The following is a 13,561-nucleotide window of genomic DNA, read 5'->3' on the forward strand; positions in this document are numbered from 1 at the left end:
GGGAAGTGTCTCTGACCTTTCACACATCCAACCCTAAAGAGCATACTGTACACACACACACACACACACACACACACACACACACACACACACACACACACACACACACACACACACACACACACAGACAAAGCCTTGAGTAATTTTGTGTGTGTGTTGTTTCCTCTCAATCAGCTCTGGCCTTCCTCCTTGACCCAGCTGACCCAGGGGTCAAAGGTCAGCAGAAAGCACACAAACCGTTCTCAACCTGTCGTCTCCATGTCTGATCACCTGACCATGTGAAAAAGCAAATATTGACTGAAGTCAGAATAAATTAAGTTGCTGACCTCTTGTGTGGTCAGGTGTGTTTCTTTAGTTAATGTGAGGTAAAATAAAAATCTTACACTCCACCAACTTCAGCAACAGAGATGCAGACAGCACTGGCCCCAGAAAAGGCTGCTCGGTACCAAAATGAAAACTAGAATTGCAATATTTTTCCTTTCTGTGGAACAAGCAAGACCACTTCTGGGTCCAAAAGGCATGACCAGTGCAAGAAGCCAGCACCTGTTTTTGTACAAGAGGAAGTTAGAGGGTGTGTCAATCCTCCAAATTTAAGAACATGTAGAGATCAGGTGGAGTCTGGCAGAGAGAGAAACTGAAGAGTGAAGAGTCAAAGTAGGAGTGAAGATAATTTCTTTAATGTTCTGTTGCTCTGAAGTCCAAAATTTGACATGGAGGAATAACAAATACATGACATGTCAACCAGCTTTAAATGAGATCTAAAAAACACACCAAAGCCCTGAATCAAAGCTGAGGAAGCTCAGTTTATTGGGACTTGGCTTGGCTACCTGAGGGTCACTGGTTCAAATCCCACTATGGCCCAAGATTGGAAAAGGGGCGGCAGCTGGAGAGGTGCCTGGATAATTTCCTGAGCACTACCAAAGTGCCTTTGAACCAAGGTTATAATAGTTAGCTAAAACGAAACTAAAAAGCTAAACTAAAATTTAAAATACATTCCAGTTAACTCAAACTAATAAAAACTAGAAAAGAAAACATGTCCTTAGTTATTGTTTCTGACAATATTAACAGCCTTTAGGATTTGGATCAATCCGTCACATTTTCCCAACCAATTTTACAACAGTTTTCGGCAGTTGTCAGTGCCGTACAGCACCATCATAGCGACTTACTGGGACGTGTTTGTTTACTTCACTGACTGGCTGTGCGCTGTGCTGCAACCAAATGTAGTGGAGCAATGAATCAGAGCATCTGTAATAGTTTAATTTCATGTGAGTCTGACTTTATTGTTACAGAGTCCAAGTTTCTACTCATTAAAGCTCATATTATATTGTTTTATATAATTTATATTTATATTATTTTTTATGTAATTTATGTTTATATTTTTTATATTAAGTTTATATTATTTTCTTGTGTTTAAGGCAGCAACCAACAGTTCAGTATCAGCATTGACTAAGCAGTGAGCACTATGTTGGACTGGAAAATAAACAGTATGACAAAATATTTACTCTGACCTTTTTGAATCCTGCACCTGGTTAAAAGGGTATGAAAAAACTGAAACTAAACTTAAACTAAACTAAACTAAACCTTGCTGCAAAAATCAAAACTAAATAAAAACTAGAATGCCCGCTCTAAGTCTAATCAAAACTAAACTGTTATGGAAAAACAGTGTCAAAACTAACTATAACTAAACTATTACAACAAATCCAAAACTATTATAACCTTGCTTTGAACAAGGCACAGAGCCCTGCTTGTATTTTAAGCTGTACATGGACAACTTTTAAGTGCTGTTTAACCATGAAAATGCAGAACTTAAAACTCCTGAAGTTACTCAAAGGGGCTTTTAAAAACAGATAACATGAGGTTTTGTTTTGTTGATGCAGCCCCTCATGTCCAAAAACACTTTTTTTTAATTTTGTGCACACAGGAAAATAACTTGCTCACAATAAAACTTATTTGCGGGAACAAGTTATTATCTCACCAATATAATCAACAAGATGACTTAATTGCTTCAGCAAGACATCTTTTGACTTCTTTGGTTTCCAGGTCACAGTAGTTTAGTTAGATACCAGGAAGGTCAGAGAGAGACACACACTTGTGCACACATGTAATGACTGCACGCATGCATGACAATTTAAGTGCACCATTTAAATTAACGCAAGGTAAAACGCTGTATAATTTAGGCTGGTGAAAACCAAGACAAAACCCTTGAAATGAGCTTAAAACTCTTAAAGCTGCACTCTTGTTAGTGTTTTTGCAGTAGGACAGCTAACGTGCTTCACCATACTAAGGGGCTTTTGGAGGGAAATAAAGCGCTATGTGACCAGTATGGTTCCAGTTTAAGCTTTTGACTGATGCGCTATTTCCTCATATTATTAGTCGCTCATAAACGCTTATAAGAAGAGCACAAACAGGGAAAATATACGAGGTTAAAGTAAGCAAAGCTAACTCACCTCCTGTCACACTCCAGCGTTGAGTTGTGTTTAGACGGCGGAGTTGTGCCTGTAAGCTAACTGGACAACTTGGTGTGTTATAAAATTCAAAACTGATTCGTGTCACCTGTTCCTATAATCATACTATTAGAACAATATTTCAGTTTGTACTTAATTGATTTACAAGATAAAAATGACTCGTGAATTTCTTTATTTTGAACAGGCGCGCCTCGGTCACGCGCCACAGAGGGTCCTGAGCGTTGTGAAGCCGTTGTTAGCACCATGATGGCGGCGTCCACACGCTCTCAGGTGATTTCTCTTTACAGAATGATGCTGACAGAGAGCAAGAAGTTCCCCTCATACAATTACAGGTAAGACGTGATACCTGACTAATCCGAGTTTACCTCCTGTGCGTTTTAAATTGACTGTCAACGGCTGGGGATGCTAATGTAGCGGCTAACGGCTGTGTTTACATCACCCAGCCTGTCAGAGTCATGAACTGTTACTCAATGATTACAGGGCAAAACATTTAGTAGCAACAACGATAATGTTACAATTCATTTATATAGCGAGTTTCAAAATGCTGAAAGATACTTTACAGATAATGAAGTACATAAAAAGATACATTTACAAAAGATTAACACACGTTAGTACAGAATCATGTCCCTGAACGCACCATATGACTCATAATGCTGCTGACAGTGAGTGATAGGTGTTGAGGTTTTGAGGCTGTGTTGATGCTCTGTTTTCTTTATCATGACTTACACACATTTAAGTGTGTCTTTAGTATAGTGTTAGGAGAGGTTAAAGGAGCATTGCAGTGTTTTTAAATGCCTGTAGCTGCACTTGTTTTTGCAATATGTGATATTTCACCATCACAGTTGTGATGCATAACTGGGCTTGTATTGGTTTGCAATTTTTATAAACCTTTTTTGTTTTTTAATTTTGCTTTGGTTAATGTCCAGCTTTTTAATTTTAATGCTGAATTTTAACTAATTAATTATTAATCTGGGTTGCCTGGTGATTGTACAGTTTTTATGTGTTAACATGTTGTTTGAGACCCAAGAGACACAGAAAGAGTACTGTATCATTAGCTTTCTTAATACCAGACACCTTCAACACTATGGATGCACAATACTGCATTTTCAGATATGCAAAATGTTGATGTTTCATGCTAATTTTCTTTGTACAGTTGTACCGTTGACATTCACACTCTCTTTTGTTTTTCATAAAAGACGACACTAAGTTTCTTTTGTGCAAGAATTCACTTTTTAGCTGTATCCTGAGGCTCTTTTCTTTTTTTTGAGAAACAGAACATTTTTGTGGATCAAATCTCATGTCGTTTGTGGTGAAGCTAATATGAGTAGCATTAGCGAGGAGCATTTTTACCTGAGTGACTAATGAAGCTTTGCTGTTTAGTTACGGTTACATGTGAGAAGAAATAAAAGCAGGTGTAATGCAGTGAGGCTCCTGGTAACTCTATGAAAAGTCTAGTTATTGAGAGCATTGACTTCAGTGTTGTTTCTTTAACTACATCACCTTTGGTTGGTCTTAATGATAAGAGTTTAGAATAGTTCCATACAACAACAGTGTTGAAGCAGGTTGTTGGCACGTAAGCTTTGTCACCTTTGGCGAGCTTTCACATCATACATCTTCATACATGCAAAAGAGACGTAGAAATATATTGTACATTTCAAGACAAGGTGAAATGTACATACTGTTCTTGTGTAGGTATAAAAGAAGCAGTTTCCTGGTGTGAGAGCTCAGTGAGAGCTGTAGGTGTGACAGAGAGCAGACCAGAGACACACAGCACACATTACAAAATACTGCATCCTGTTACTTTTTTAAATATTTGTCCAAATCCCACTCCTTTGTTTCTCTTAGGATGTGACTGCTTGGAATCAGCTAAAAAAATAACAAATCATTTCCTGTGGGGATGCACGATATATTGGCCGATGTGTTAAAAAAATGACATTTAAAAAAACTGTATTCACTCACTAGCTACTGGCCATTTTCAGAGCATCTTTCAAGACCTCAAATTTATTGTTTTCTATGACTGTGTAAAGGGTTCCTTTCTTTTATGTCTCTGTTCCTGTTTTTGACCCAAAAAACAGACAAAATACATTTTGATTGCGTTCATCTTGGGCGCTTCATCGTTTGATCCTCTCCATGATCGTCTTTTCTCACAATTGTGACACTCTTTCTCTCTGAGATTCTCTCTAGTTTTTTTTTTTTTACTAATATTGATATCTGTAAAAATCAGTTATTGGTCATAACAGCAATACTAATATCTGATCGGTATTGGCCAAAATTTCATAAAGGTGCGTCCCTAATTTTCTGCTTGTTTCCCAGCTTTGTTTTCACTAGCAGAGCTCACTCATACACTGCTGCTACCTCTCACGTTGCAGGCAGTAGATTCAGGCTGAAAACCCGACTGTTGAGCTGCTTCAACTTGATATCCTTGTTCGTAGAAATGACAGGGGTTTTATTGTTACTGTACTGCAGCAGTGAGTGGGCAGCAGGGTGTCAGACAGAGAGGTCTCTTTGTGTTTCACTGAGTCTGTTCTTGTAAACTCAGCTATTCAGAGTCTACAGCCTGTTTTTGGACCTGATCCCTGACCTCATTATTCTTCAGGCGTCCTGCCACTCAAGTCAGGATTCAGTCTATTCTTCTTAACAAACTGTCAAACATCGTGATTTTCCACTGGACATCAGTTTGTACAGCTGCTGCTGAAGCTGAAAGTAACTTCAGACTTTACTGGATGAACACGAGCTTTAAAGTGATACTCCAGGATGGAACAAGATGGGTCCAATCACAAGGTTTAGGGCAGAAATTACCCCTACAGCAGTGTTTTTGTGCAGCAGAAGCCCAGGGTGCATGCACCAAACACCCCCTCCCTGCTCCTCTGCCGGTTTCCTCTGCACTCAGACGGGGCCATATTTTACTTGACCAAAAACACAAATAAACGGACTCCCACCAAAAGAATCTGATATCGGTCTGCACTCACGCTTTATTTAGAGAATTTTCAGCGCGTTACTTTCACACAAAAACACCGCTAAAGAAGGCTCTAGTTCTCATCGTGTCTCTTCATCCTGGCAGACTACCTGCGTTTGTTTATATCTGGCACGCTGTGCGCGCGAACTGATACACTAAGCGGCGAGCGCCTCGTAGCCAGCTGTGGCTCTGCAGCAGAGGTAGCACCATTTTACGACACGATGAGAACTAGAGCCTTATTTATGGAACCCCAAAAGATTCATAATTAAATAAATAAAAACAACATTTTGAAATAAATACCATTTTGATGAAATAACAGACAAACATATAATATGGCAATTAAATTGTGAAATATGTTATTATTAAATTTGTTTTATTATCATTTAATATCGAATTATTATAATTAAATATTTCATAATGATCATTTAAACAATTTCATACTTTTTAAAATAATTACTTTTTATTCATTTTCCAAGCTTTTATAAAATAAAAAAAATGTTTTTTTTACAAAGTCAGTTTTATTTCAAAATGTTCTTTTTCACAACCGCCTTTTTATTTCATAATGTCGTTTTTCAGCATAATATCTTGCTCTGTCAATCAAAGCTTAAAGGCGGAGCCAGTTCAGTAATTGGCTGATTCTATACACAGACATTGCAGCAGCACTTGCAACATCGATTCAAACGTGAAGACGCTAAGTCTAGAAAAGCTTATAAACTAGGAGTGCATGCTACCCTTCAGAAAGAATGGCTGCAGAACAGAAGACAGTTTCCGAGTTGCTCAGGGAAGTTGCAAATCGGTTGGACACCAGCAGAAGACCTGAGCCTGAGAGAGGACTTCAGCAGCAGCAGCGTGTTTTTAATGAGGTGGTGTCTGGAAGTTCACAAAACAACAGCCCAGCAACGACGCTACCAAATGCTAGCACATGTCCCACCCTCTAGCTTTGATTGACAGACCAAGTCATTCTGATGAAAAAGGACATTATGAAATAAAAAGACTTTGTTTAAAAATGTTTTTTTTTATAAAAGCATGGAAGATGAGTAAAAAATAATTATTTAAAAAAGTATGAAATTGTTAAAATAATCATTATGAAATATTTTATCATAATGATTCGATATTAAAGAATAACAAAACATATTTCATAATAACATTGCCTTATTTCACAATTAAATGGCCATATTATGTATTTGTCTGTTATTTATCGAAATGGTATTTATTTCAAAATGTTGTTTTTATTTGTTTAATTATGAATCTTTTGGGGTTCCATACTTATTTAGTGGTGTTTTTGTGTGGAAGTAACGCGCTGAAAATTCTCTAAATAAAGCGTGAATGCAGACCGATATCAGATTTTTTCGGTGGGAGTCCGTTTATTTGTGTTTTTGGTCAAGTAAAATATGGCCCCGTCTGAGTGCAGAGGAAACTGGCTGACGAGCAGGGAGGGGGTGTTTGGAGCGTGCACCCTGAGCTTCTGCTGCACAGAAACACTGCTGTAGGGGTAATTTCTGCCCTTAACCTTGTGATAGGACCCAACTTGTTCCATCCCAGAGTATCACTTTAAAAAAAAGATGTTTAAATGCAGAACTTTCAGATCCTCCTCGTCTGTGTAGCCAGAGTTCTGTATTCAATCTGTTCTGTATCTGACCTTTAAAACCTTCATCAGTGTTTGTGCTGCTGTTAAATGGAACATTACAGGATGAATATGAGACGCCGCTGGGTTCACACACGACATCTCTAAAATTCACTTTATGCAACAAAGTTGAAAAGCCCTGCAGAGCGGATCTATAATCTTTACATCTCATTCATCATCACTGGAGAGTCAGGTCACTGTGTGTGTGTTTGTTTGTGTTTGAGGCAGGGGTGAGATAAGGACAGTGTTTTCCAGCTGTCATAACACACACACCTCTTTACACGGACTTCAGAGAGCCATCGCTCCCTGCGCGCCTCGCGGACTGTCGCTGTGTTGAATTATTGAGCGGTCAGATGAGGAATGGCCTCCTCCTCCTCCTCCTCCGTCTCTTCCTTGTGCTGCTGCTGGACCAAATGAAATAAACCCGTCTGCCCAGAGATGGGACAGCGGTGCCGTCTGCCCCGTCACAGACCTCATGAGTTCTTACTATAATTCAAGTTTGGTGAAATATGGAAGAGTGTGTGTCAGTGAATCTGTTGCTTTTCTGAGCAGGTTACAACCTGTTACACTCTTGTGCAGCAGGCAGATCATTGTGTCCCACACTGAATGTAAAACAGAGCTGGTGAGTCATCCTCTTTATGCACCGCAGCCCTGACCAGGATCTGCATCCGAGACATCCAGACTCAACTTTTTCCTCTCTGTTTCAGGGACTGCTGAAGTCTCAGATTGCTCCTCTTCTTCTGACCAGAGTCAAATCATTTTTTAAGAATGAGAGAGAAGTCAGCGCAGAGAGCAGTCCTTCCCCCCAAGCCTCAGTTTCTGGTGAAAAACAGAGTGTGCCGGTGAGCCGCTTGGATTATTGTCGAATGACCTGAATATGCCAGACGTTGCTGCAGGCTGTGTTTTGTTGTCTCAGTCTCACTCAGACTACAATAGCAGCTGATGCTCGCAGCTCTTCCTGAGAGGTGGGAGAGTTTGGCTGAGTTTGGAGACTTAGCAGGAAAATTAAATCAACACCTCAGCTAATAGCTACAGGAAGCAGAACAAAGAATCTGAAATGTGATTTAAAACACAAATCCATCCAGTTTGTGGTTTTATGAACATATGAAAGATGTCGTTTCAGCTCAGGAAATAGATGAAGAGCATTAAAAAAGCTGGAATCTTAATGTTGTAAGGAGCGAAGAGATGCATGAAATGAGCTCAAGGGAGGATTTATTGAAGAAGAGACACATGGACGGATAAAGTGAAGTGAACAGAGGCTGTGAAGGATGCAGCAATCATTAGAGAAGTATAAAGCGAGATACGGAGCACAAGAGGATACGATAAAGATGAAACAGACAGTTACAGGAGACACGGGAAACCTTGGGACCGAGAAACAAGGAGCAAGGCAACAACATGGAATTTATTTGATGATTTAACTTTAATAAAACAGCAGAGCACCTTCAGACTGACATGAAGAAGGTTATTAACTCTCTTCCAATTAAACCTTTTGGTTTAGGTTTATGAGACAAATGTTAATGAGAGGTTGTAAAAAAAAAAAAAAAAAAGCCGGGAGAAAAATTTATCTTTATTTCCTCAGTTGTTCCAAAACACAGAGCCGTTTCTGCTCAGATTAATTTACTCTCAGAAGTAAGGACGCTCTAAGGCCAATTATTCTTTTCATCAACAGGTGTTAAGATTCTGACAACAAGTTAGTCACATAATGTGTACAAACCAAGTAAGAATATAATCATTTACACAAGTGGTTTACTTTAAAATTCAAGGTCTATCAAGAGCTGATAGGCAATACACTTAGTGCAATTTACAAAAAGTTTCCACTGTCTTGATTAGTTAGAAAATTTGATCTTCAGCGAATCATTTGCACAATGTCCAATCAGCATGGAGACCCCCTGGTGACGTTCGACTTGACAGGCCATTGGAGATTCATTCTTTGGCTAAATATAGGACAAACTGATTGTACCTGAGCTCTGTGACTCTACCGTAGTTGATCACTTGACCCAGCTTTAGGTTGTGCTGAAAAGTTAGGAATTTCCCAGTTAGCAATACCAGCTTCACCTTGCAACATAGTTGAGCTAAACCTGGTTAGGAGACACCAGACAAAGAGTGTTGTTTGAAGGAAACCGCTGTCCTCTCGTAAGATTTACATCTATAGATACTCACAGAGAAAGCAAGTTTTTTTTGTACTAATAAGTGAATTAACACACAGACTGCAAATAAATGGTTTTAATTGCATCTGTTGTAAACACATTAGGCTGGTCAACTGCACTGTGAATGTGATTACAAGCACACTTGACTGTGCACATCTTACAGGAACATACCTCTAGAGGGCACAGCAGAGAGCTCAGGCCGTATGTAAGTACCTGAATTATTCCAATTATATCAATTTACCAATACTTGGGCCATGATACGATAATATCACAATATTACAATATTGTGAAATATAGCGATATTCTATCCAGTCAACTATTTGATTTAAAAACAGCATTTCTATTTGATTGTGTGTGAAATAAACAAAGTCAGATGCAGCGTTTCATACATACACTGTCAAGTTTGTCACTGAAACTGCTGTGACAATAGAACTTATAATATTTTTAAACTAACTGACCAAAGAAAAGAGGGAAAACATTGATGTTGATCATCAAGTTTAGTAATAAAATATTTTGAATTTACTTTGAAACTATATTTATCATACACTTTATGGGCAACATACAGCGGATTAGCTCTTTGGTACCATCTACTGCAGTGGAGGTGCAAAAGATGCACTGTCCTTCCAACTCACTCAAAATATTAATTTTTATTTTTAACAAAAATATCGATATTAAGAGTTGAAATATAGATATTTAATCACAAGTCAAAGTACCGTGACATATTGCTGGATAAATACTTAAGAAAAACAACTTGTAATCCAACGGGCTATGGAACATTTCAGCTTCTGCTAATGTGGCTAATAGTAGCAAAGCTAGCATCACAAGCCTTCAGTCCTTCATGCTAGAGAAACACAGAGATAAAACATGCCTCTTTACATCCAGGTAGTAGAGCCTTTAGACTGCGTATGGAATGGTCAGCATGACTTCGCCTTTTACCACTGTTCAGTTTTGAAGCAGTAGGGAATCTGTGTTTTGGCCCCCATGACAGCATCCTCTGCCAAGTTTTTTTTCAAATTTATTTATTTCTTAGATCAAATCTCTTCTTGGCTCTGCTTCAGACACATCATGTGAGAAACATTTCTATGGGATGTATTTACATTTCGAAGTTTTACTACAGCCAATCTTCAGTGAATGGGGAGACAGAGTTTTTTGACCTGTACTGCATCCTGTCACTAGGGGGAGCAGTTTTTGTGGCTATCTCACTTCAAGCCAAGCAAGATGACTATCTATTGTTTCTCCGGTCCATTGAGGGAGTCTTATAGAGATATGACACATTAACCAGAACCACAGCTCCAGCTAGTGGATGGAGGATGCGTTACTAGTGCCAGGATTTATTTGTTTGTTTGAGCTCTGAGCGCTTGATAGCGTCGCAGACATTATATTGACAGAGAAGTCTGTAGCAAATCCAAACATTTTTTCTCCTATTAAAGAATTGATCTAAAGTCTAAAAATGTTGGGGTTTCCCTCTCTTATCCGTCTTTATTATTTATCTGTGGAGAAAGTTTTTTTTTTTGTTGCCCATCTCTGAGTCAGAAAACACCCCCTTAAAAGTAGGAAGAACCCCGCCGGGCAGAAACCCTCAGGTGTGTTGAGACAGGTGGAGAGGGGGAGATGGAAGAGGAGGTGATGGAGGAAGGAGGAGCGCTTTGTCAGAAGTAGGTCACATCTCTGCGTAGGAACAACAACAAAACAACCTCAAATAACAAACTGATCTGGTGTTTCATCTTTTTATCTGAGCTCAGTTAGCTCCTTTGTCTCACCTCGCCACTGTTTCTCCATCACGAGTCTCCTCAGTGGACTTATTCAAACACAATACCAACATCTGAGCGTGTTGAGTTATCAAAAGCTTCTGATGAATAAATGATGGTGGAAACCTCCTCTCCTCCTCTCCTCGTCTCCTTACTTTCCTCCCTCTTTAAATCTCCTCACCTCCTCTCGTCTTCTTCGCCTCCTTTTCATCTCTCAAAGATCACACGAGAGAAATCCCTCTGAAGTTTTCAGCGAGGGGACACACGCACAGATAAATCATTCACGCTCAAAGTTTCAAAGAATAATAATTCTCTCAGAGAATCAGCGACAAATCTGCCTGATGATGTGTCGCTCAAGACAATCAGGTAGTTTTCACGACTTCCTGGATGATGAAACGATCAAACCGACATTCAACACAAACTTGAGAAGTAGTTTCTTTGCTTTTGTGATTAATTTCAGTCGGCTTGTCGCTGACTGATCTCTGAAACATTCAGATGAAGTTGGTCTTGGTCAAACTTTCTTAATCCCTCTTCGTCCTCACTCTCTGTCAGACTTCCTGACTTCCTGTCCGGATCAGACACTTTGCTCCAGGTCGATTAACCAGCGGTCACCGTCGTCCTCCCTGTTGATCGTTTTCAGCACTTTCTGACCTCTTTGTTGTTTTTCCCTCCGTCTTTGTTTTGATCATTAGCGGCGGCGCTCATTATGCCGCGTCCATTAGCCGAGAGGCTTGATGGAGGACCTGAACGCCTCCTCTCCAGCCCCACCGAGCCTCAGAGTGAGAGGGGAAAAACTTTTGAAAGACGAACTTTATTAAACATGTTTCCACTTCTGTCTGTTTTCCTTCCTTTTTTTTGCTCCTATTGTTTGTAATTTTTGAGCTTCATGTCTTTCCTTTGTTCATTTCATCCTTTCCCTACTCTTGAAATATATTTTCTGTACCTTTCCTGTTTTTTTTTTCTATCCATCATCATATTCGTCTGATTTGACTTTTTTTCATTTTTCATTTGCTTATTTCCTCCTTCTCTTTGAAGCATATTTTTCTCATATTTATGAAATCATTTTTTTTGGGTTAGCTTGGCCAAAAAAAAATCTTTTTTATTTTATTTTAATTTTATCATCAATATTATTTATTTGTTTTTTAAAGTTTATTTTAGTCTGTTTTTTATTTTTTTATTTTTAATTTATTTTACTTTATTTTATTTTATTTTTATTTTTTGGGGGGGATGGGGGTCATTTTTCTTTTACAATTTTTCCCCTTTTTTTCCTCTTTCTCGTGTTCTATACTTGTTTAGATTGCTCATGTTTTAAGTTCATGCCCACATATATGTTTACTACTTTTTTACCTCTTTTATGTTTATTTTTGTTTTTTTCTTTTTTTCCTTTTTGAATTTTTTTCCCAACCAAAACTGTCTGCTTAAATTTTTCTGGTATTTGTTAAAACTACTTTTTTCCTTCTTTTTCCTACTTTTCCTTTTTCTTTTTCTTCTTTCTTATTTCAACCCCTTATCTGGATTTTAGTTTATTTCATTTTTCCACCTTCTAAACCTCATCTCTTTCTTTTTTTCTTTCTTTTTTTTTTGGTTGTTTGTTTGTTGTTATTGTTTTCATCTAATTACAATTTTTGACTTTGTATTTAGTAGCTCTTTTTTTATGAAGCTCTTTTATGTTAATCTGTGACCTTTTCTCAAACATGTCTTGTTTTTACCTATTTTTATTTTTGTCCCTTTTTTTTCAAAATTTTACATTTCAATTTTTTCCTTTTTTTTAACTTGAAATGTAGATTTTTATATCTTCATTTTGGTTTTCTTCATGTCTTTATTTAGATTCTACCTTCTTTTCTATTTTTGGTCCTGTTGTTTCTTTAATTTTCTTTCACTCATTATCACTCCTTTCATTCTTTCTGCCACATCTTTTTTTAATATCTTCTCTTTTTTCTTTCAATCAAAAATCCTTTCCCCACCCCACCTCCTTCCATCACTTCTCTTCCTGTGTTCAATTTCCTGTAATCTCTGTTTATGATCTACAGAAATTACTTTTACCTTTTTCTTTGCCCCCTTTCTACTCATTCTTTTTACCCTTTCATCCTTTCATCTTTAGGTTTTCCTGTTTTATTCCTCCTGATTGTTTTTCGTCCCTCTCTCTTCGTCCCTCCAGTTTCTCCGTCCCTGCTCCGTCATGTCCTCGTGTGCCGGCTGCTGGCTGTTGAACCCCAGCATGTAAATCAGATCGGTCACACTTTTATTGGTTCTGTCTTAAATCCTAAATGAGCTGGAGACCGGAAAGCGGACGAAGAAGATGAATGAGTTTGCAGCGCTCTAACTTTCCAAGGTCAATGTTGTCGTTTCTTTCACATCAGAGGAGCTGCCAGCTGTAATGAGGCCCGGCTCTATCCAGAAAAAAAGATTTGAAAATTAAACCAATAATCATTCACACTTCTTCACTTCTCCTGCCAGAGAAATACTTCCCTGTTTCCAATTTGTCTGAGTTGATTTACTTTCTCCGTCCGCGCTCTGAGGTCATCGTGGCCTGGAGCTGCAGCAGAAAGTGAAAGTCTGTGTGTGAGGTTACCGAGGTCCAGTGTTACACATTTTCCACTCCCACAGTGAGATTTTTGCAG

The 13,561-nt window shown here is 38.5% G+C and overlaps 2 protein-coding genes across 2 annotated transcripts in view; one reads left to right on the forward strand and one right to left on the reverse strand.

Moving 5' to 3' along the window:
* fars2 (phenylalanyl-tRNA synthetase 2, mitochondrial) overlaps positions 1 to 2,490 on the reverse strand; it is a 148,239-nt gene extending 145,749 nt beyond the window's left edge. Inside the window, exon 1 of the mRNA XM_074693620.1 lies at positions 2,448 to 2,490. The gene's annotated coding sequence lies outside the window, so the exon portion shown is untranslated. The remainder of the gene's footprint in view (positions 1 to 2,447) is intronic.
* Positions 2,491 to 2,654: 164 nt separating this feature from the next.
* lyrm4b (LYR motif containing 4) overlaps positions 2,655 to 13,561 on the forward strand; it is a 35,306-nt gene continuing 24,399 nt past the window's right edge. Inside the window, exon 1 of the mRNA XM_074693532.1 lies at positions 2,655 to 2,797. Coding sequence (XP_074549633.1) covers positions 2,709 to 2,797 — 89 coding nt within the window. The 5' untranslated portion in view covers positions 2,655 to 2,708. The remainder of the gene's footprint in view (positions 2,798 to 13,561) is intronic.

The sequence above is a fragment of the Halichoeres trimaculatus genome, unplaced genomic scaffold (assembly GCF_033239565.1).
Source record: "Halichoeres trimaculatus isolate MK-OKI-2021-1 unplaced genomic scaffold, fHalTri1.1 fHalTri1_scaffold_18, whole genome shotgun sequence".
In the NCBI taxonomy this organism is placed as follows: Eukaryota; Metazoa; Chordata; class Actinopteri; order Labriformes; family Labridae; genus Halichoeres; species Halichoeres trimaculatus.